The 23,660-nt window shown below is 39.9% G+C and overlaps 1 protein-coding gene across 1 annotated transcript in view; it reads left to right on the forward strand.

Annotated features, from left to right (window-relative positions):
- Nucleotides 1–11,380: 11,380 nt before the first annotated feature.
- The window catches only part of LOC108713200 (potassium/sodium hyperpolarization-activated cyclic nucleotide-gated channel 2), a 40,132-nt gene continuing 27,852 nt past the window's right edge, over nt 11,381–23,660 (forward strand). Inside the window, exons 1-2 of the mRNA XM_018256060.2 lie at nt 11,381–11,956; nt 18,902–19,325. Coding sequence (XP_018111549.1) covers nt 11,505–11,956; nt 18,902–19,325 — 876 coding nt within the window. The 5' untranslated portion in view covers nt 11,381–11,504. The remainder of the gene's footprint in view (nt 11,957–18,901; nt 19,326–23,660) is intronic.

Consider the following 23,660-nt stretch of genomic DNA (forward strand, 5'->3'; position numbering starts at 1 on the left):
GCCTCTGGTCGCCAGTGAGACAGATGTAACGATGATTATAGTAAATATTGTAAAATGTTTTCTACCTTAAAATGTTTCCACAAGTAAGGAAGTCAGTGCCCGCTGTTGGCAGGCCCTGCGCCTATCCTGTAGTATGCACAAACTGCACTTTGCACTGATATCAACAGCAGAGCCTTTGCGATATTAGGGCTGGAATTAGTACTGAACTGCAATAGACTTGACAGTGGATAGCACTGTATTGGCCAGTGCCTTAAAGGAATTGTTCAGTATAAAAATAAAAATAAATATATAGGCTGTGCACTTGTATGGACTGAAACTAGAAACCAAACTGACAATTATAAGCCAAAATTGGTATAACAAAAGCTAAGTCAAATAGTAGTCAAAAAAAGTAGTCAAAAAACGGGCTGAGTTTAAAAACCTTGATACAGAATTAAGTAGGTGACTAATGCTAGCTTTCTCAAGCTTAACAATTTTGCTTTGGCAAAGGAAGGTGTGGAGAAAGGTTAAAGAGATGTATCTTAATTTAGGAATATGACACAAGGGCAAATATATCAGCTGAAAAGTGTCCATTAGTGATATGGCCCAGAATGACATCTGTGGGTTCTGGCAAATGCCAGAGGGGCTGCTGTAAAATCACGAAGAAAGTCACTATTTAGAGGGCTGATGGGGGCTGTTTGGGTCTCAGTGTACTTGAAATGCCAGGACCTAGTTTGAGTCTCAGTCCATACCTGTTAGTGATGTACAGGCTGACCTGAAACATAAACTGAATTTTGGGTGACTAAGGTGGGTTTGGGTGTGGGTTACACTCGGGAAATGCACAAAGAGTTTCCGCCGACCACTGAACTCCTCCTATGCTCCTTCCCCTTCTTGGAATCAGAGTTGCAGAAGCAGCATATGGAGCAGGAAGACAGGGGGTGTGGGTCTGGCATGAGTCCTAAAATTATAACTTTTTGCTGGTTGGGGTCATTGTGGGCTAAAGTTTTGCAGGTTGGGCAGTGTGGATTAATGCACAGGCTATGCTAGGCTATAGCTTAGGGAAGGGGTGCCCAAAAGGTAGATTGGGATCTACCAGTAGATATTTAGTTGGTGATCAGTAGATCTTAAGACACTGTCAACAAACAGCTTGACTTAATAACCCTCCTTTTTCATGCTTTTCATTCAGATATTTTTTAAGTTAAGGTTACATAAGAAATAGTTATTAAACATAGCAATATGAATTCTCTCATAAATCAATAAAATATTTAAATAATGTTTTCCACACAACAGAATGCTAACAATGCTATTATGGATGTAGATCATAATGGGACAACATCACTAAAAGTAGACCTTGTATTAGTAATGTATGGACACTCCTGGCCTAGGGGTCAAGTGCAATCAGGGGGCCCATTTCAATGTTCTTTTGATATTAAATTTTATTTTGCTGTCAGCTTTCTTCTTACAAGCTGTCAGCTTTCTTTCTTACAAGCTGTCAGACTTTCTCCTTCTTTCCAAACTTTCAAGCGCTCCTTAAAGACCCATCTGTTTAAAGAGGCCTATTCGATGTACCTTAATTAATCATTGCTGTATCAAAAATGACAAAGTGTTTATACAATCCTAATGTCTCAATTGTACCCTAACCTTTTAGTTTGTAAACTCTAATCTCTAGGTCCTTCTAACCCTATTGTACTCTGTAATCCTTGTCTGTTATCCACCATTTATTCCCTGTTTGCTATAACTGCAGTAAAGCACTGCGTATCTTGACAGCGCTATATAAATAAATGATGATGATGATTTTGCGCCGCTGGGTCCAGTCAGTGCAGCCAAATGTGAGCATACCCAGCATAGAAAGCTCAAATTCACGCATGCCTGGATCTGAACACGTCCGGACTCAGCAGTAACTTGGAAGGGGGCCCTGTTTGCATGTAGTCTAGGGCCCCATACGTCATCAATCCGCCCCAGGGGTTGGGGCAGGTGTAGGACGAGTTTTTCCTTTTAGTAAGGAGATAGCACTACAGAGAGCTAAAGAGTGTTGTTACCAGACAGCAGTTGAATATTGTGTCAGTATGAGCTTAACAGAAGATAGAGAGAAAAAATTAAGGGCATTGTCACTCGGTAGAATAGAGAGCATTTAGCAGCCTGTGTGATTTCCAGCAAAACTCATCTCTGAATTACCCCTACATTTACACGGCATTTGGCTCAAACTGCACATGATTATCATTTGGAAACATGCCAAGTGATAATCACGTGACTTGCAGTTGTACCATGCAGGTCTAGGTGATTATCATTCCTGTAAATGGAGGGGGTGCGGTGTGGAGCATTTTGCCACCCACTAACAGAGAAGAAAGTCAAAAATTCACTTGAATTGGCAATCTGCATTTGGCAGTTAGCACATTATTGTATGTAAATTCCCCCAGCTCTAAATAGTATTAATTTTACAATGAAAAGTCCCAGGTGCCTGCATACCCACAGCAGCCCCACATAAGCACAATTACCTATTAGCAGCACTCACTAAAAATGGCAGAGCTAGTGCCTCCTTGGGTGGTGGTGGTAGGGTCTGCATTATTTGCCCTAGGAAGAAAGATTCTTGTTGAAGTAGCCTAGGACACAGAGGGATATGTACGTATGTGAGGCTCAGCTGGAACATACCATGAAGTCATTTTTCAAACCATGCAAATTATTAATTGAAATCATTTACAAAAACACATTTGTATGTATCCTACTATATAAACTAAAGTCCAAAGGTGAAATATTATTAAATTTGTACAGTATCCAAGATACAAAATGTACGTGAGGTCTTGAGATATTAATTATTTAAGAGTTGGAGTATTTTGACAGCCTAGTCAGACCAGTGTGATATGTAGGGATAACTGGTATTCTCCAGATGGAGCCACTTCAGCCAGTAAGGTCTGCCTGGAATGGATTAATGAAATTAAATCAAGTCTCTCTTCGTACTATTGCCAGATTCCTCAAAGGGCTGCCAAGTCAGCAGGGGAGCACCACCTAGTGTTTGATGTGTGAGCCTAGTAGTTCGGAGAACAGTGGAAAGTACCCACAATCCTAATTAAGTCATTATAGAGAGTAAGAGCAGTATTGCTGAATCTTTGATGTAAGCTGCAATTTTTGTTCTCAGCTTTGTTACTGGACTTTTTGCATCCTACACGCACACCCACTCTATCTATATACAGAGAGTGTGGATAAACATATATATCTATATATGTGTTTTGTGGATTAAGATTTTTTACTGAGTCCCAGCAGATTTCTGTTTTTAGTGTCAATTGTTGCATTTTATTTGTTCTGGTTAATGTAATAATGCACCTAAGATACCTGGAACCTGAACTGTAATTTTAGTGTTTAATTGTGTCATTTTATGTTTTTGTCTTATTCACAAAATAACAAATTTCTTCTGAAAAAAGAAATGCCTAACTGTTTTCACACCTTCATATGCATGTGATTTTATTACAAATTACTGAGCTATCAGTTGGAAGATCTTAAATTATGTGGGATATTTGAAATATAATCATCAGTAGGGTAGAAAAATGATTATTAATCCCACGTTAGCTCAGCACACTGCACAGTGAATGAAGCAGTGGGCGCTGCATTATATGATTTTGGGTCGGTTGATTGATCTAGCAGGCTTGGAAAAAGTGAAGAGGAACTGCAGCCAATAACCTAATCGGAGCAATGGAAAGATGGCTATACAGGTATGGGACCTTTTATCCAGAATGCTCGAGACCTGGGGTTTTCCAGATAATGGATATTTCTGTAACTTTATACCTTAGTCTATAAGAAAATCGTGTAAACATTAAATAAACCAAAAAGGCAGTTTTGCTTCCAATAAGTATTAATTATATCTTTGGACCGAGTACAAGATACTGTTTTATTATTACGGATAAAAGGATATCATTTTTAAAAATTTGGATTATTTGGATAAAATGGAGTCTATGGGAGACGGCCTTTCCATAATTCGGAACTTTCTGGATAATGGGTTTCTGGATAACTGATCCCATACCTATACCATATATGGCCCCTTGTACTAGAGGGTCGGGTACCCATGGGTTACCGGCAAAAAAAGAGGGTACCCTGCAGAATGAGGGTAGGATTTTCAGGTGCAGTGTAGATGCGGGTCGCGGGTCTGTGGGTTGCGGGTCTCATCTAAATTGTAAAATGGGGGTTCTACTGTAGATAAAGTAGAGTAACAGCAGCAGGAAGAGGTTGTGCAACAAAATGTCGCTAGTATGGAATCTATGTTTATACATTCTATTTCAATCTAGGGGAAATCTGCTTTGTTCCCACAGTGGCAGAAGGGTTAAAAGATAAGAGGCACCCAAAAACAAACAATGAGGTGGATACAGGACAGGAGCAGGAGAGGGGTGAGGTGCAAACATTTATAATATTATAAATATTTCTATATATACAGATAAGCAGTATAGAGTGAGGCAGAGGGTTATTAGAGACAGAGAGGTGAGTGTGGGTAACTCAGCAAAATGAGAAGGGAAAGGGTAAAAGAGGAGAGTGAATCGAGTGATGCCATGGATAGGTGGTGGATACAATGGATCAGCAGGACAAGAAACTGTATGGGTAAATGTGGTTGTAGGCAAAACCCACAGGCAACCTGTACCTATTAGATTCAATAATGAATGTAGTTGCACAGCTATACACAGGTTCATTATAGTCTGTAGCCTGTAGCTGACTGAGAAATCAGCCCAGTTCTCCAAAAACCCAAAACCCGCCTCCCTACACCAATCCCTCAGTCACGCATTAATCTCCATAAACTCCCATTGTCTTCTTAACGTTGCTTGTTAATATCTCTGAGAAAATTACCTTGGAAATCCTCTCCCGCAACTTTACACCTAGTTTTTTGAAATTGTTCTTGCTGACTTCACCACCTCCTCTAACTTTGTCATTGGTACCTTAGTGTACCAAGACCGCCGGGTTTTTCCCAGCCCCTTCTCAATGACAAAAAGCTAATTAGGTGCATGCCAGAAATATTACTGCACAATAAGTTTACCATGTGCTTAACATCTGTGCCCCATTACATGCTTGGAAAAAATATGGTGGCGAAGGTCCAAAAGAATCAGCCATTTTTTTGATCTAGTGTAGTCATTAGCTATCAATGGGGTCACTCTTGACAGCTGTATTTTGGCCTAGGTATAAGCTCACTGTAATACTGCTCAGGGCATAGTTAGATATTAATTGGGCTATAAATGAATATCCCGTTACCTATAGGGCCAGATGGGAATTTAAATGGGTAGAGCTTTAAGAACACAAATAATCACTTTTTATTCATGGATCCATTGGGGTTCTATTTGTGCCAGATGGATTTTGCTTGGTCAATGTCTACATCAGCCTTAATTTTTCTTATTAAGTGGCAGGGTTGATAGGTTGTCACAAACAGCATAAAACTAAATCACTGCTAAATAGCCATGCTGCATACAGAATTTTATGCAAATACCCCTGTTCCATAATACTTTAAAGAAAATTAAAAAATACTAAATACAGTCCTGTAGTTCAAGAAGATGTTTACAAAAGCTCACAAAGCAGAATGATTTCTTTGGAAGAGGTCATGCCAAATAAAGAGATAAGCAGGTATGGTATTTTCTCCTCCCAAAGAAAATACTTTTTTCACATAGTCAGGACTGATGCATGGACACTGCCTTGGCGGGGCGCATCAGCTTATGCATACTTTGTACAAACCATGTAACTAAAAGTGTCTCTTTTTTCCAAATATAGGCGTTTTCCTTTCAATCTGATTTTTTCCTAAAAGCTATATAGTAGGTGTGCTGGGTTAATTAGTTTTGTTCAATATATTATATAAGCCACACACCCATGCACCCAACTGCTTTTAATTGCATGGGGATGAGCTGCATTTTTGGATTTTGTATATTGTATAGGGGAAAGTGGCTTTCCCTTTGATGCATGCTCTCCCAACCCTCCGCCCCACTAAATAAAATCCTGTAGTTCAAGAAGATGTTCACAAAAGCTCATAAAGTCACATAGTCTATATAGCTATATAGTAGGTGTGCTGGGTTAATTAGTTTTGTTCAATAATACTATAAAGGGCACCTTCCAAGGGCATAATTTTTTCCTCTACTAAATGTGCAGGCCAACAGAGACCACACTCTGGTTGTGGGAAACAATACAATTTTTGCCAGAAAACGCATGGATGCACATGCATGTGAGGTAGGATTGATCATCTTCACCCCAGCCAGTATGACATGCACATGAGTATAATCGGAGAGTTACCAAACCTCCCTCCCTCTGTGGCCGGCATATTGTTCGAGAGTGTCATCTTCTGGCAAAAATATTATTTTCCCAAACAGGAGTGTGGGCTCTATTAGTATGTACCTTGGATAGGGAAAAGATATTTTCCTATGATAGGTTTCAACTCAAAGCTATGTGATCTAAAACGCAGGCATGCACTACATAGCACTAAAAAGCTACTGGGAACAAGTTGTTACAGTACCACTCTAATTGCAAGTTAATTTTAGGGTAAACTACCCATTTAAGGCTTCTCTAATGTTAAAGAAGATTACAAAAATGAATGCCCCTGATTACAGAACAGTATGAATTGAAATGCATCTGAATTAGAATTTTTCTGTTTTATTGATTTCATTTGCCTGCTGAATCTAGTCCTTAAATCTGTCTCTGTCTCTTTTTTGAAATACCGGGAGTGTTCCAGGGTTTTATCTGTTGTGAACTAGTCCTATCAGTTTCAGCCAGCCACCTCATGACTAACACAGTATATACCATGTGTGTTGAAAGAATAACAAAATAATACAAACAGTATAACTGCCAGTGATTTAGGGTAAACATATTTGATTTAATAGCAAGAGCCTGGCAGACTTGTTTGTCAACCACTGCCTGGATAAGTATATCAGGAGGGGTAAATCACAACAGCAGGGTTATACTACCTTTAGAAAATAATCATGCAAGTAGCAAACTGTCAGGGACACACAGGAATATGTGATATGGACCCTTGTGCTATGTTCAGCAGAACAATTAATAGAATGGATAGTAAACAAGCATCAGGCTAATGAGCTCATTAGTGGTTTTTAGCTGTCAGGAATGAAAGCCTTCTGTAGATGTGGTGGATTTGCTTAGTTATACATTTAGGAATATAAATAGTTCCTGAAACAGTCCATAGTAAATATATTTAAGGGATTAATGCCTCCTACAGGATCTTAAGCATTCCTGCAAGACATATTATTGCTGGATCTTTTTCGTCTCCCAAGAAATCCAATTATGAGAGGATTCAGATGGCATGCTCTGTGTGTGGTAACTGAAATAACAAGATTACAAGGCAAAAATGAGCATATCTGCCAGGGATTGAGAGGAATTTTGTTCGGCTATAGCAGAATCAGAATTTCATCCTTCTCAATTATTGCATTATGTACACTGTAGTTCTCTAGGGCAAGAATACATTTTTGCTTTAGTGTAATGCTTAACAAAGGTTTTCTTAGGTATTTTCAAGAAAGTACAACATGATTTTACTGTATCTGTTTATAGCATATCCTATGTGGTCTCTATAAAGCAGGACTTTCCAGGGTGTGGCTCTCTAGCCATTTCTAAACTAGGCTAGAGAGCAACAGTCTGGACTCAGGTCTCAAATATAGGATTTATTATCTGGAGTCGGGATCTGTTAAAAATGATATAATTTAAGCATTAAATAAACCCAGTAGGATTATTTTGCCACCAATATTATTTCATACAGGTAAAGATCAAATATAATGTACTGTTTTATTATTAAAGAAAATAGCAAATCATTTTTAAAAAAAGAATTATTGTCTTAAAATTCACTCTATGGGAGATACTTTCCCATAATTTGGAGCTTTCTGGATAATGGGTTACTGGATAAGGGATTCCATACCTATACTATGATCATACTCTGGTGAAGTGCCATGGGGCACGAAACGCGTCAGTAGTAATATCTGCCAGGGATTGAGAGGAATTTTGTTCGGCTATAGCAGAATCAGAATTTCATCCTTCTCAATTATTGCATTATGTACACTGTAGTTCTCTAGGGCAAGAATACATTTTTGCTTTAGTGTAATGCTTAACAAAGGTTTTCTTAGGTATTTTCAAGAAAGTACAACATGATTTTACTGTATCTGTTTATAGCATATCCTATGTGGTCTCTATAAAGCAGGACTTTCCAGGGTGTGGCTCTCTAGCCATTTCTAAACTAGGCTAGAGAGCAACAGTCTGGACTCAGGTCTCAAATATAGGATTTATTATCTGGAGTCGGGATCTGTTAAAAATGATATAATTTAAGCATTAAATAAACCCAGTAGGATTATTTTGCCACCAATATTATTTCATACAGCTTAGTAAAGATCAAATATAATGTACTGTTTTATTATTAAAGAAAATAGCAAATCATTTTTTAAAAAAAGAATTATTGTCTTAAAATTCACTCTATGGGAGATACTTTCCCATAATTTGGAGCTTTCTGGATAATGGGTTACTGGATAAGGGATTCCATACCTATACTATGATCATACTCTGGTGAAGTGCCATGGGGCACGAAACGCGTCAGTAGTAGTGACTTAATGCACTGAGTCAAAGCTGACATGTTACTATTATTACTATGCCAACAAATAAAGAAGCTTTTTATCATCACAATCTAAAGTGTCAAAGAAGTCCCTATTTGAGATATCATACCTATACTAGTTTCAGTGTTTTTAAAAGTCATTGTAAGCTATAATGAGAAGACCCTCTTTACCTCCTGCATTTTCCCATACTGTATGTGCAGATAATCTAAATATTTTTGTGTATGCACCTTTGCAGCACTGCAGAATATATTGATGCTTTATAAATCCTGGTTACAAAGTCAGTAATACTAATGCTTTTACCTGCTGGCTCTTGTAAGAAGTAATTTGCTGCTATTGGTACAGTTGCTGCAAGGTACAGGAGTTGAGGCTAACCAAGGTGAAGAATCACCCCTGTCATTGTGAAGAGGATTATATTGACGCAAAGATCTGATCGTACGAATCGAGGATTCGTACGATTTTCGGAACGCGTGTGGAGAGTCCCGACATTTTTCGTCCAGCGGAGATCGGTCGTTTGGTCGATCGGACAGGTTAAAGGATTTCAGTCGGCTGCGGGTAATATCTCTGCATGTATTGCCGATCGTAAGATTTTCAGAGGGAGACTATCACTAGCTTTGGTTGGACATAGATATTGTACAATTGCTGTCAGGGGCAGAACATTGCTGATCTGTTCTTTAACTTATCTGACTGGTAAGACTTTGATCTGAATGGTTAGTGGCGGGTCGGGAGATGGGAAAGTCCGATCGTACGATGATTCGTACGATCGGATCTTTGCATCTATGGCCAGCTTTAGGCCTGTGTCTGTGTAGTCTACATGTTAGATTAAGCCAGCAAATGTCACTGGAAATATACATCCAGTGAGGTTTACAAGCTGATGGCATGCAAGTGTCTATTGCTTCTAGCACTACACAGGACTAATATTCACATTTGGTGGTTAACTGCTTCCTGTGCAACAGTGTCCTTAATGTGGCAGTTGCAAAAAATGACTGATTCTTCCCTGAGACATAAATGTAGGGACCCTGAGATAAGGGTTGCCATCTGTCTGGTTTTGACCTGGACAGCCCGGTATTTTGAAGGGCTGCCCGGGTCAAAACTTCCTGCCTGGTTTGCCAAATAAGGAAAACCGGGCAGGATACCCTTGATTGACACGGCGATCGGGCAATCGCCGATCACCGTGTCATAGCCCCGCCCCCTGATGCCACGCCGCCAGGTCCGTCGGTCGTTAAGCTAGATGGAGTTATTTAGTGATAGTGAGTATTATAATGGTCACTCTAGGAGTGAGAGTAAGCACAGGGTAGCTAGAGAGCAGCTGTGGCTCCAACCAGGAGAATTAGAATTCCAACATTTTGGAATTGTTAAGGACAATATTTGGGTCATAGCGTGACTGTCACTGATTAAATAAGCATTTGAGAGGTGTAGTTCACCTTCAAACCACTTTTAGAATGATGTAGAGTTTTAAACTTTTTACAGCTTTGTGATGCAGTTGTCGGGCTTGTTTCCTGGTTTTAATTACCCTAGCAACCTGTAGTTGTGAGAGAACATTTACAGGTACTTATTTTTCGCAGGTCGCAGGAGCTGTAAAGCACCAGAGAAATGTAACCATGGGGGGGGAGATCCAAAACCAATATGCTGGGGCAAAAGCTTATTGATTGTTTTCAGTTAAGCAGGTAACCTTTCCCTTAGTTTATTGATAAGATATTGTTGTGGTGCCCTGTAGCTTATTTTACGTCACTGTTTTTTTAAATCACAAACAACTTGTTTTTTTCCCTACTCTTTCTCTCTTACACACAGTACCTCATGTGGCTCGTTGTTTTCCCGTTACCTTAATACTTCTCTCACCCCCACTCCCCCAAATGCGTGCTAGTTCCATTCAACCCCTCTACCTGACTTATCACAGTAAAAACATAAACCCCGCCCTCACTTTTAGCTTGGCCTTCCCGCTACATAGTACTGAATCAGGGTTGCCAGGTCTAATTTTCAAAACCAGCCAAAGTCATCTACAAAACCACCTGAAAACTAGCCAAGAAGCACTTCAAAAGTAGCCCAAAACAACACATGTGCAGTGAAAAAAAGTCTATAAAATAAATGAATATATCTGAAAACGTCTTTTTTAATTTTCACTGATTTGCACAATTTTCAAATTGGGAAAGATTCACCCCCTTCACCAGTGGCATAACTACAGAGGCGGGCTCAGGAGGTATAGGGGCCCATGAGGCCCGGATACATATTCAATTTCAATAAATATTGAATACAATTGAAACAATTCAACCTCTAGACCTTTTGGTGGCCGGCAAATTTTTGCCCCAAAATTGTCTGAAATTGAGGAAAGTCACGGGAAAATGCGAGAATACAGAGCCCAAAATCTGGTAACTCCGAACTTCTACACAAGTCAGTCCCATTGCATGCTGGGTATTGTAGTCTTACATTAAACTTGGCAAATTGTTAAACAAAAACTACATTGCCCAACATGCATCGGGAGACGCAGGCTTGGCACATTGGGGCAAGAAAAAACTTTGGTTGGTTTCCAAAGTAAAAACCAAACCCAAAAAGTAGCCCAAATCCGTACCTTGGCTAGTTTGTACTTTTAAAACCCGCCTGGACTTTAAATGAGTAGCCCAATTTGGCTGGAAGCCAGCCAATCTGTCAACCCTGCACTGAATACAAGCCCTACAGTCTCACGCTGGCTGGTAGTAGTGCTTTAGCCACGCCCCTTTATTCAAGCTCTGTGCCTTACCCTATTAACAGAGTGACGCATTTTTTATTGGCTCCTACAAAACTACGCTCGCCCAATGTAAATATTCCGCTTTTCCCTTTCTTGTAGAGAATTGGTGTCATTTTAATAAGGACCTATCCAGCCCTCCACATTGGATATACTTTGCCATTCCCTCCCCTCAGTGAGCATTGGAGGTTGCTTGTGAAAGGTCACGCCTGCCCGTGCGGCCCCTCCCTCTCATTACTCCGCAGGTCCCCGCTGCCATGGACGGGCGGGGAGGCGGCGGCTGCAACGCTGTGGGGATGCGGGGAGTGGAGGCAGCAGCGGCGGCTGCGGAAGAACAACTGCCCCGGGGTGTGGGGAGACGTGGGACCAGGAGCCCGTGTAGCTCAGCAGGGACGCCGGGTACTGGCAAGGGCAGTCCCAATGGAGAGTGCAGGAGGGAGCTTTCCGAGACGCCGCCCCGGGAGCACAAGGTGTCGTTTTCTACCGAGCCCCCGCGGGGGTCCTCACCCGGCAAGGAGTCTGAAGATGGGGATGTCGGGGAGGATGAAGCCAGTTCTGGGTTTATGCAGCGCCAGCTTTCCTCCATGCTCCAGCCCGGGGTCAACAAGTTCTCCCTGCGGATGTTCGGCAGCCAAAAAGCAGTGGAAAGGGAGCAGGAGAGGGTGAAATCCGCGGGGGCTTGGATCATACACCCCTACAGCGACTTCAGGTACCCCACCCCTTCTGTAGTCTCTAGTATTAGGTAGGGAGGCAGGCAGCAGGTTAGGGGCAAGGATGGAGAGACGCAGCAAGGAAAGGGTGTGCGATGTTAAAGGGCAAGGGGAAATTGACAATACACCCTTAAAGTTGAATTGTTCAGGTTATACTCCAGTGGGAGCACTTGTTGGGCTATTATTGAGCGAAGGAGCAGCTTGGCTAGGGTGGCTTTCATTTGGAGATGGTATCAACAGGAAGGTCACAGATCAAGGCAGATTTCTATCTTTTTTGAGCAGCTAGGGAAGTGAAGGTACTGAAACTGTCTAAAACTCAGCTGTCAGGGGATTCTGGGAGATGTAGTTCAGCAACAGTTGATGTTGCCTATTCTTTTCAAAGAATGCAGGCAACAGCTATTTGTAATCTGCTCATCTCAGTGAAAGGCTGACTTTTCCACGTTGAGCATGGCAAACCTGTTTTAAATGAGGCCTTCTCCACAGGTCGTCTTGGCACTGAATGGGTTAGCCTTTCTCTCTCCTCCCATAGCTGATTTAATTCAAGGTTGCAATGCTCTTGATATGTATGTGGGCTCCAGCCATGCATCACCTGTAGTACCATCTTGCAGCCTAACATGCATGATGGATAACACCTTTTTTCATTTATCTGCTAGCTCTTTCCCAGGAGAACACCGCTTAAAATTGCAGGGCGATATGCTTTTATTGTAGGAAATATATCCAAGATGCTTGTGTAGACATGCAGGGACTATCTGCAAATGCATTTCCCACTATTTGCAGATGTAGAGCCTTTTTTATGAGCCCCTTTGTAATGAAAATCATGTTACAGGCATTTACTTTGCCTGGAATTCTTTTTGGATATACTGTATATCCAAGTTCATTCCAGGCATAGACCGTTTTCTTTTCACTGTCAGCCAATTCCTATCTACAGGCATATTTAATGGTAAAGGGAAACTTAGAACTTCATCAGATTTCATTCAGTTATATATGTTCTGCTCTGATGGCATACTCAAATGGGTGCATGTTTCATTTATTTACATTGTATGCTTTTTCTGCCATTACTACTTTTACAAACATTATTCGAGCCTTTACAATAGATAAACGTTGCCATGGCTGCTGTTGATTAAGAATTCTTAGAGCACGTTTAGCACATTTTGGCTCAGTCAGTGGTACTGTTGAACATTCTATATCAACAGGCTTAGGCAACTGATGTCATTTTGGAATTCTCTTTGGTACGTTTCCATTGTGGCATTGATGAGGTTAAAAAAGCAATACTTTTGTTTTTGGGGAGTTCTTGACATTGATAAACTCAGGCATAGTAGGGTGTTGCTTATCATTTACATGCACTGCTGTGATAGCTTTGGTTTTTGGTGTATTCTAGGGTATTGAGGAGAGGTAACCTTCTGTTTACAATGATCTGTGCTTTGTGTTATTTCTAATACTTTTCCACACAGTATGAAAAGAGCTGCGTGTTTCGAAAGAATGTTATATTTATGGGTCTGTAGTATACAGAATGTGTATGAGTGTCTTTTTACTTACACATATAATAAGGTGTCCCATGAACATGATATTAGCTGGTCAAGCAATTCTGGCCTTAGCCCAGGGGTAGCATTTGCTAGTGGTGTTACAATATTGGCATACTCTGTCCTTGGTGCTGAAGGGGACCGCTCTGTCTCATCCCTCCTTCACTTCCTAATAACTCCCCTCCCACTTTGGTTTATGAGAGGCTGGCCATTGATAGCCCCATCCTTACTGTGTCCTGTCTTTTGTTATTAGAACAGAAGCTAGCAGTGGGGTAGACAGGGCAACGGATGCTGTCATAGTGAGAAATATTTAAGCAAGGCCACTGCTCACATGGGAACTCTGTAGCATAATGATTACCCTTTTGCTTTTTCACTTGTAGATTCTGAACACACTCTGTGCCTGTAATTGTATTAATTTCAATGTCAAACCTTTTCTTTGTGTGTCGCTTTGTCTGTATACACTTTTGGTCAGAAAATCCATATAAATGCACAGATGGTGTATTTCACTTTTTCTTCCATTTAAAGATGACTGAAATTGTTTTTATGTGTCCAGAGGTCACCTTGTGTAGTTGCCATTGGAGTGTATGTGTATTGATCCATCCAAGGTAGTAGCACTGTTATGGGTATAATGAATTGACTAATTTTAAATCCATACCTCTGTGTTGTGTAGCTATACTAGTATTATGACACCAGGTAGTATTGTTATTTTTTAGAGTATTGTTTTTATACATTCTTTTTTCTTTCACTGCTAGTTTTCCTCTATTAGAGGAGACTTTGTAAGTTATGACCCGCTCACGCAGTGTGGTGCATAAAAAGTGGCTGCTGTTTAGATTTTAGAGCTGTATTAACCCCGGAGAGCACTTTTTTTTTACTACCAGTTGTCAGTTCCCACCAGCCACCACCATGTGCAGGTAGCTGCAGAAAAGTTTTTTTTGTCTCACTGCGGGGTGTTTAATAGAGAATGGCTGATGGTCTCATAATTATCATCAATGGTTATTATTTCCTCGCTCCCTGTTACAGGGCAATGATACAGTTTCTTGTGCACAAAGAAATTAATTTTGCGGGTCAGCAAGAATCTCAGTTTTTTGAAGCCGTGCATGAAAGGAATTAATTTTTCATGTGGTTGCCCATCAAAGGACATTTCAAGCCAGCAGAAAGGATTATCATTGTCATTTAGATCTGTGTCAGAAGGCATCACAGTGTGACAAAATTGTGTGCTTGTTCATTGGGTTAAAAAGACATTTTTGTACTGTTCTCTGGACTGCTGCAATAATAATGGTATTAATGTGTGTTTGGCTTTGCCTGGACAGTGTACCGATCTTGGCAGCAAGAAGCATGTTCCTCTGTTATTATTCCTTTCTTTTCCTCTAAACATATTATCTACAGACCCTGTGTGTTTGCAAATATCTCCACTTACTGCTTAGAACCTTAGGGCTTGGGTGATACATGGATCTGTCTGCAGCCTTTGTACTTAATATCTTTCATTGTAGCAGGGGGAGATACACCAAGTAATTGATAGATTATATTGATAGATTATATATATATCCACACATGTATTTGTTTAATAAAATTCCTTGTGAGGATTCACATTTCCAGTACAGACCTGTGAGGCTAATGGTTGTGCAGTCATGATATGTTCACTCCTGTGCCTTGCTTGAGTCAAATATTGTCACATTTACAGTGCAAATGATGGTTCAGTGCATTTCAATGACAGGCTCCTTAGTGTCTGTGACCAAGACCTGCACAATGAGGTTTATGAACATCTCGACACATCCTCTAAATTGGTTGATTCAGATTACTGACAGTGAAGAATATTTGCACCCTTCTGTTATGTGTGCATGAAGTATTTCTCTATAAACTATGCTTGGTTTTTCAGTAGATACTTGTTCTTCTAGTAGATGGATAGATGTGTATGCATTTTGTACTATAAAATGCCTGCATGTTTGTTGTTTAGCTGAAGGTGCATGCAGGTCTTTTCACGAACAAGATAATTGTGCCTCTGCTGTATTCCTCCAGAGCCTTTACAGGAAATGTTCCCAATTAACTTGCATATCTAAGTTATACAAGACTAATTAAGGACAATTGCTCCAAAAAAGTAGGACTGCACTCTCTTCAGTGTCTTCCTGTGTTGTCATTATCATGTACACACAAGTCACCGAGCAGAACAAAGACATAAGCCAGAAAACGCAAACATTTTTCATCATATTTTATTTAGATGAATGTTACCATTGCTCTTAGCATAGGATTTTAAGTAGGCACTGTTGCCCTGATAATTGTTGAACATAAGTAAAGTTGTGAAGGATTTCAATGAGTTAATTATGAAGGGAATGTATGGCTGTTGAACCAAACATTTATGTTGAAAAGTAGAACAAAGGGTCTGACATTTTTGGTAAATTCTTTATCCAAAAGCACTGCACATTCAAAGCAGATTTGATAGTCTTGTTTCTTGCAGTAACTTGCAGTACCTCCTTTTACCAGTCTGTTTTGAATTGCTCTTCTCTATAGGCTACAACAGAACAGTGCAAGAGTCTATGAACTGCACATCATTAAATGCTAGACAAGACAAAATAAATAAAATGGTATGACGTTTAAAATAAATGTTTCCCAGAAAGGGTAAGCCTTTGATTTGAATCGGCTGTTTTTTTGTAGCACCAGGAAAGTAAAACTACAATTAGCGTTTTGGGAACACAAGCTGCTACCTGTAAAATATTAAATGACTGATATACCACAGGCATATATTATCAGGCAAATTGAAGACTTTGAAGTCGGGTTTCTCTTCTGTGAATTTCTCCTTAAACAGAAAAAAATATGAGAACATAGCTACAGGATTGCCATTTTTTCTGCTGAGAATACAAGCAATATGGTAAATATTTTGCTTGCTATAAGCTTTTCCTCCATTCACTCTCCATATGAGATAAGCCCTACTTAGCCCAAATGTTTGTCTTATGGCAACTGCATGAGCTTGGAAGTAGAGCAACTGGTAGATTCTTCTGCAGTATTTTACCGGAAAATGTCAAATAGTTTCTATCTTTGTACGTTTGATATGTAATCATACAATTTTTTTATAATTGGCCACAGATTATTAGGGACTATTTTTATCAGGCTGGCTTTAGTTTAAATAAATATATATATATATATGTGCACCAGATTTTGGTCTATATATATATATATATATATATATATATATATATATATATATATATATATATATATATATATATATATATATATATATATATATATATATATATATATATATATATATATATATATATATATATATATAATTTTTTTTTTTTTTTTTTTTTCCATCAATAAACAGACCCCACTAAACAGGACTTGGTACAAAAAAGTGAAAAACTTAAATTTATTTAAATCAATGTTTCGGCTCATCTACTCGAGCCGTCATCAGGACATTTACATGCACTTGCATAAATAATAAATTACTAGTGAAACCGGGGATCAGGGAATGTGCATGGATCGATTTCCTCTCATGTTTATAAATTACTATAAAACATTAAAAATGTGTAATAAATGTATATTTAAAAGTTGTTAGAATTCTAATCAATTTAATTTGGCAAATTTTATTTTTGACTGTTCATACAGGCAGTGTGAACTGGGGGGCCCAGGGCTGGGGCCCACCTGGTTTATTCCCTGGTGCTCCGCCGGCCCAGTCCGACCCTGCATACAGGCCATGGGGTGAACATACTTTTTGACTATTATTTTATATAGGAAATATCTACTTTTTGTTATTTTGTACTCTAAACAGGGCAATAAAAATAAAAGTAAAGTCAATTTCTACTGTCCCTTTAAGTTATAAAGCTAATTTATTCTAATCTTCTGTACACAACGCTACGATCGCTATGAAGCTTTAGTTACAGCCCCATGGGTATGTAGTAACTTATTTATATAAACTATTAAAGAGCTTAAGAAGCAAACAGAATTTTTACTTGAGCACTATAAAATTAGGGGGCAGATTTATTAACGATCGAGCTGTGTTTTTTTATTTTTGGTCAGAAATGTATTTTTCAAGTTTTCTTTTAAAAAAACAAGATTTTTTCAAGATCTATTATACGCCGACCCTGGAAATAGCTCAAATCTGAAAATACACCATCTAAAACATGTCAAGGTCATGTAAGAGTCCATGGCAGAGGTCCTTTGAACCATTTGAAGATGTTAACGGCCTTTATAAGGTAAAGTTTTTTCAAAGGTTTTTGCCCGAAAACTCAATCAATTTGAGCGATTCAAGGTTTTCTTTCACCGAAAACTCGATTAATTTGAGTTTTCAGGTTGTTAACAATGAACTCACTGAATCAAATATTTTCCATTCCAGTTTTTTCTTAAATAAGAAACCATTGTGAGTTCATTCACGGTATAAAAAACATTCAACTTTTGATAAATAACCCCCTAAGTGTTACTTTTTTGTATTACTGATTCTTTAATACTCTATTCATAATGTAAGTTTATCTATCTATAGAGACTAATTAATTTGCCACAAAGTCAGATAATGGGAGCGAAAATGCATGTAAAAAAAGCAGAGTATAAAGAAACCTTTAATGAGAGTGAAGCAGTGAGAATATGCTAATGGTAACATACCCAATTAAAAAGCTTGCCCCTAGAGTCCCCACCTAAAAAGACATTAAAATCTGTTTGTAGATTGAAAGCGGAGATGATCAAGTATTGTGGAATATGGAAAGAAAAGATGAAACAAAATATTTTAAGTTAAAAAAATCAGGTCTGCATTGAAAGTTTCAGTATTTTTGGTATCCATTGATAAACTGTGTTAATTTTTCAATCATCGTTCTGTTAATCCTTTTCTAGTTGAGTGTTTAAAAGTTTAATCAATCTTGCTTTTATTGTTAATTTCCCCAATGATTTTTTTTCCTGTCAGATATAAGTTACTGTGTAGCAGAAACAATTACCACTTATAGATTCCTTGGGATTCCTTAAAGACATATCCAAACACACATTTTTGCATTTATATGTCTGTTTTTGTATACAATGCTCCACTTTAGACTATCAAGTATCCTTTTTGTTAATTAGAGGAAGCAGTGCATAACAATGCAAGTCTGCTCTTTTTAATAGAGAAGGGATATCACACTTGGCTCAATGTCTCTCTCTTCATGTGGTTTTAAAGACTTGCACCTTTGGGATGTGTCCCATTTGAGCTGATAATGAATATTTTATACGTATGAAATTCAGCAGCCTGAAAGATTTGTTACTCGTCACTCTCTGCTCTACAGCTTGCTTTCTTACTGCAAGAGTATTGTTTTATGTGAATTCACATTTTTGTTGCTTGCACAGTAGGGTTCTATTTGGTGTTTACCATTACCATTTGTGCTTATTGGAAGGGAATCATTAAAAGACATTGCTGCTGTTTAAAGGTATCTCTGCCTTGTGCTGACTGTATGTTCTACTCTCTAGATTCTATTGGGACTTCACAATGCTGCTTTTCATGGTGGGCAATCTAATCATCATTCCTGTGGGCATCGCCTTCTTTAAAGATGAGACTACAGCTCCATGGATTGTGTTTAATGTGGTGTCAGACACCTTCTTCCTTATGGACCTGGTTCTAAATTTCCGAACCGGGATTGTGATTGAGGACAACACAGAGATCATACTGGACCCACAGAAGATTAAGCGCAAGTATCTGCGGACATGGTTTGTGGTGGACTTTGTATCTTCAATTCCTGTGGATTACATCTTCCTCATTGTAGAAAAGGGTATTGACTCAGAAGTATATAAGACAGCCAGAGCATTAAGAATTGTGAGATTTACTAAAATACTTAGTCTGTTGCGGTTGCTTCGTCTCTCAAGACTCATTCGATATATACATCAGTGGGAAGAGGTGAGTATTGGTGAGACAGAAATGCACTACTACTAACAGCAGGAAGACAGTGTAAAGAAGATCCATAAACAGGAAGAGAAGGCTGTTAGAAAATTGGAGGCCTGAAAACTCAAGGGACAGAGAAGGAAGCAATATATCACAAATTAGTTCCATGCACCTTAAAATCTCGTAGTAAGGGAGATGCGTGTCATGTTCAGCATTAACTAGTCAGAGGAAGAATAGGTGTATTTTCTACTGAGGGAATTTTCTACTGGATCATGAAGTTAGCCTGTGCGGTAGAATCCTTTAGCAGTGTGTGGCTTGGATTTTACTGGTGCATATAACAGGAAATTGTTTATACATACCGTAATTTCTGTTTCCTGGTCACTCTCCATGGCAGCATTCACCAATGGGTTAACATCCCCGTGGGCCAGCGGACAGGACCTCCCCCAATAGTTCAAAAGGTTACACTTCCCTTCTCCCCTCAGTCTAATTATAAAGCTTGTCCTCAATGAGGGTGGGAAACTCCCTGGTGAATGCTGCCATGGAGAGTGACCAGGAAACAGAAATTACGGTATGTATAAACAATTTCCTGTTTTCCCATAGTCACCCATGGTCAGCATTCACCAATGGGAATTACCTAAGCTAAAATGAGGGGCGGGAATAATTGCATAACAGAAAATTTTATTCAACATAGTGTAATACAGATTGCAACACTTTTCTCCCAAATGCTGCTTCTTGGGAGGCCAATACATCTAATTTATAATGTTTCACAAACGTATTGATTGAAGACCACCTTGCCGATTTACAGATGCTGTCAGGCGACACCCCAGCCTCTGTCGCCCAGGAACTCGCCAACGCCCTGGTAGAGTGAGCCTTCAACCCTTTGGGAACCTTCCTGCCTGCCACATTGTAAGCCTTAGCGATGGCTGCAACAATCCAGGAACTGATGGTTCTCTTAGTTGGAGCTTGACCTTTCCTTGAACCGTTCGGAATTACAAACTGTTTCTCTGATTTTCTCCATGTCTTCGTCCTTTCCAAATAGATTTTAATGGCTCTCACTAAATCCAAAGTATGCCATACTATTTCTTCTTCTGACTTAGGATCTGGACAAAAGGACGGAAGAATCACCTCCAGATCTGAGTGAAACTTAGAAACGACTTTAGGCAAGAACCCAAATGCAGGTCTTAACACCACCTTGTCTTCAAATACCACTGTATGTGGTTCCGAAGCTGCTAAAGCAGACATTTCCCCTACTCTGCAAGCCGAGGTTATCGCCACTAGTAGCACTACTTTTAAAGTCATGTTCCATAATGAGGACTTTTGCAATGGCTCGAAAGGTGCTTTTGTTAACACTTTCAAGACAAAAGGAAGGTTCCATGGAGGAATAAAACTTTTCTTCATTGGTTTTATTCTTATTAGGGCATTAAAGAATCTCTTCACTAGTGGATCTTCTGCCCACGTATTACCAGTCAGGGCTGAGATTGCCGATATTTGACCTCTTAACGTACTTGATTGTAGATTTTTCTCATACCCTGAGAATAAAAAACTTACAACCATTGCAGAGGATGGAACCAAAGGATCTTCTCCTTTTCCTGTGACAAACTCCGCAAACTTTCCCCACACCTTGTAATATTGAGAAGAAGTATTACTTTTCCTCGATTTCAATAACAGATTTATAACTTCATCTGTAAGCGAGAGGCTCCTCAATCTTTCCCTCTCAACCGCCAGGCCATCAAAGATAAATGATTGTGCTCTTGTATCTGGATTGCTCCCTGCGACAACCATCCTGGGAAGTTCGGAATTATCATTGGCTCCTCTATTGCCAACTTCTGGAGAAGAGGAAACCAAGGCCTCCTGGGCCAATAGGGAATTATTGCGATTGCCTCTACTTTCTCGCTCCTTATCTTTTTCAATATCCTCCAGATTAAGGGAAATGGTGGGAAAACATAGATTAAGTCCTCCGACCACCTTTGGCTCAGGCCATCCACTGCATAAGTCCCTTTGCAAGGGAATCTTGAATAGAATTGGCGACATTTCTTGTTCTGTGGGGATGCCATGACATCTATCTTTGGCTGCCCCCACCTTCTTACGATTTCCTTGAAAATGTTTTCGTGTAGGCTCCATTCCCCTGGGTCTATCACTGTTCTGCTGAGGAAGTCTGCTTTTAGATTCTCTCTGCCTGGAAGGTGAATCGCCGTTAATCCTTCCAGCCAGCCTTCTGCCCATTGAAACAAGGGTTTTACTTCTTCCATCAGTGACATGCTTCTGGTGCCCCCTTGTTTCACCACATATGCCACTGCCGTGGTGTTGTCGGTTACAATCTTTACTTGCTTGTCTTTCAACAGGTGTGCAAAAGAAAAAAGAGATTGCTTTATGGCTCTTAACTCTAGAATGTTTGATGAAACATTTTCTCCTTTCCAGGTGCCTTGCACGTATCTTTCGCCTATGTGGGCTCCCCACCCCACGCTTGATGCATCGGTGGTTACCATTACCCACTCTGGCTCTTCTAAGGGCACTCCTATTGCTAGGTTCTGCCGACTGCACCACCAAGTTAAACTTGTTTTTATCTCTTGTGGCACCTCTATTTTCTTTTGTAAATGTAAGTGAGGATGTCTCACCTTCCTTAGCAGAAAATTCTGCAAGGGCCTTGTGTGCCATCTTGCCCACCTGACTATTTGACAGGTTGCCGACATGGTTCCCAACACTTTTAAACATTGTTGTACCGAGACACTCTTCTGCTTTCTGAATGTTTTTATCAGCTCTATCACCTTTCTTTGTCTCTCCACTGGAAGACTGACTAGATTTTGATCTGTCTGAAAAAGGGCCCCCAGATATTGAAGAATTTGTTTGGGGTCCAGATTGCTTTTTCCTTCGTTTACTACCCATCCGTGGGCTAGAAGAAATTCTTTCACTCTGTAAGTATGTATCCTGGCTTCGGATCTTGAGTTTGCCACCACCAGAATATCGTCTAGATAGTGATACACTGCCAAACCTTCTTTCCTCAGTTCTGCTATAAGTGTCACTAGCACCTTCGTAAAAACTCTTGGAGACTGGGATAGACCAAATGGTAGGCACCTGAACTGCACATGCAGATCTCCTACTGCAAATCTCATAAACTTTCTGTGCATGCTTGCCACTGGTATATGAAAATAAGCATCTCTCAGGTCTATGCTCGTCAGCCAATCGCCCACAGACACGGCTTGCATAATGGAGGCTAGAGACTCCATCTTGTATTTTCTGGCTCGCAAGAACTTGTTCACTCTTCTCATGTCGAGCACCGGTCTTAATGTTCCTGATGCCTTTTTTATCAGAAAAAGTCTTGAGTAAAGGCCCTTGAATTTCTCCTCTGGAGGAACTAGTTCTATCGCCTTTGACTCGAATAGCTGGTTCAAGTATTCTTGTACCACCTCTGCATTTTCGTTTCCTACTTTGAACACTGACTCGATGAAAAAATCTTTCCTGGGTACAGACTTGAATTCCAGTAGACATCCTGTCTCTATCACTCCTTGCACCCAGGCATCTTGAATGGTTCTGGCCCAGACATGTGAGAACTTGGCTAATCTGCCTCCTACCATGCTCTGGGCCCTGCCACCTTCATTGCTGGTTGGAAGTAGAAGGGGCTGAGGAGAAACCACTCGATCTTCTTGACGTCCCCCTAGAGTTTTGACGTCCTGATCTCCACGAGGTTTGCCTAGAATATTCTCGCCCCGGCTTATATTGTCTGGAGCTTTTAAATGTTTTATCCCTAGCTTTTCCATAGCTGGGTTCATAACGGCCTTTCTTAGCTGGATTTTCTTGTGGGAGAAACACACTCTTGCCTCCAGATATTTTCTTTATAATAGCATCTAGCTTTTCACCGAATAACATTTCTCCTTCGAACGGTAGTTGGCATAGGTTAGATTTGGATGCAGTATCTGCTGCCCAAGATTTTAACCATAGTGCTCTCCTGGCTGCCACTGATAAGGCCATGGATCTAGCCGACAAATGCACGAGATCGATTGAAGCTTCCAACATAAACTCTGTCGCCATTTTACAATCTGATAGCATTTCCAATAGCTTTGGTCTCTTTACATTAGATGAAATTGCCTCACCAAGCTCGGACAGCCATACTTTTAACGCTCTAGATACTGAGGTTAGTGCAACCGCTGGCTTACAGGCTGCTCCTGCTGCTCCAAATGCCTTTCTCAGATTAAACTCCATCTTCTTTTCCATTGGTTCTCGAAATAATGCCCCATCATCTACTGGAAGGGTCGTCTTTTTGGCCAATCTAACTATGGCTGCATCTACTTTTGGTGGTGACTCCCAAAACTTTGACTCTTGTTCCTCAAAGGGGTATTTCTTATTGAATTTCCC

The sequence above is a fragment of the Xenopus laevis genome, chromosome 1L (assembly GCF_017654675.1).
Source record: "Xenopus laevis strain J_2021 chromosome 1L, Xenopus_laevis_v10.1, whole genome shotgun sequence".
Classification (NCBI taxonomy): domain Eukaryota; kingdom Metazoa; phylum Chordata; class Amphibia; order Anura; family Pipidae; genus Xenopus; species Xenopus laevis.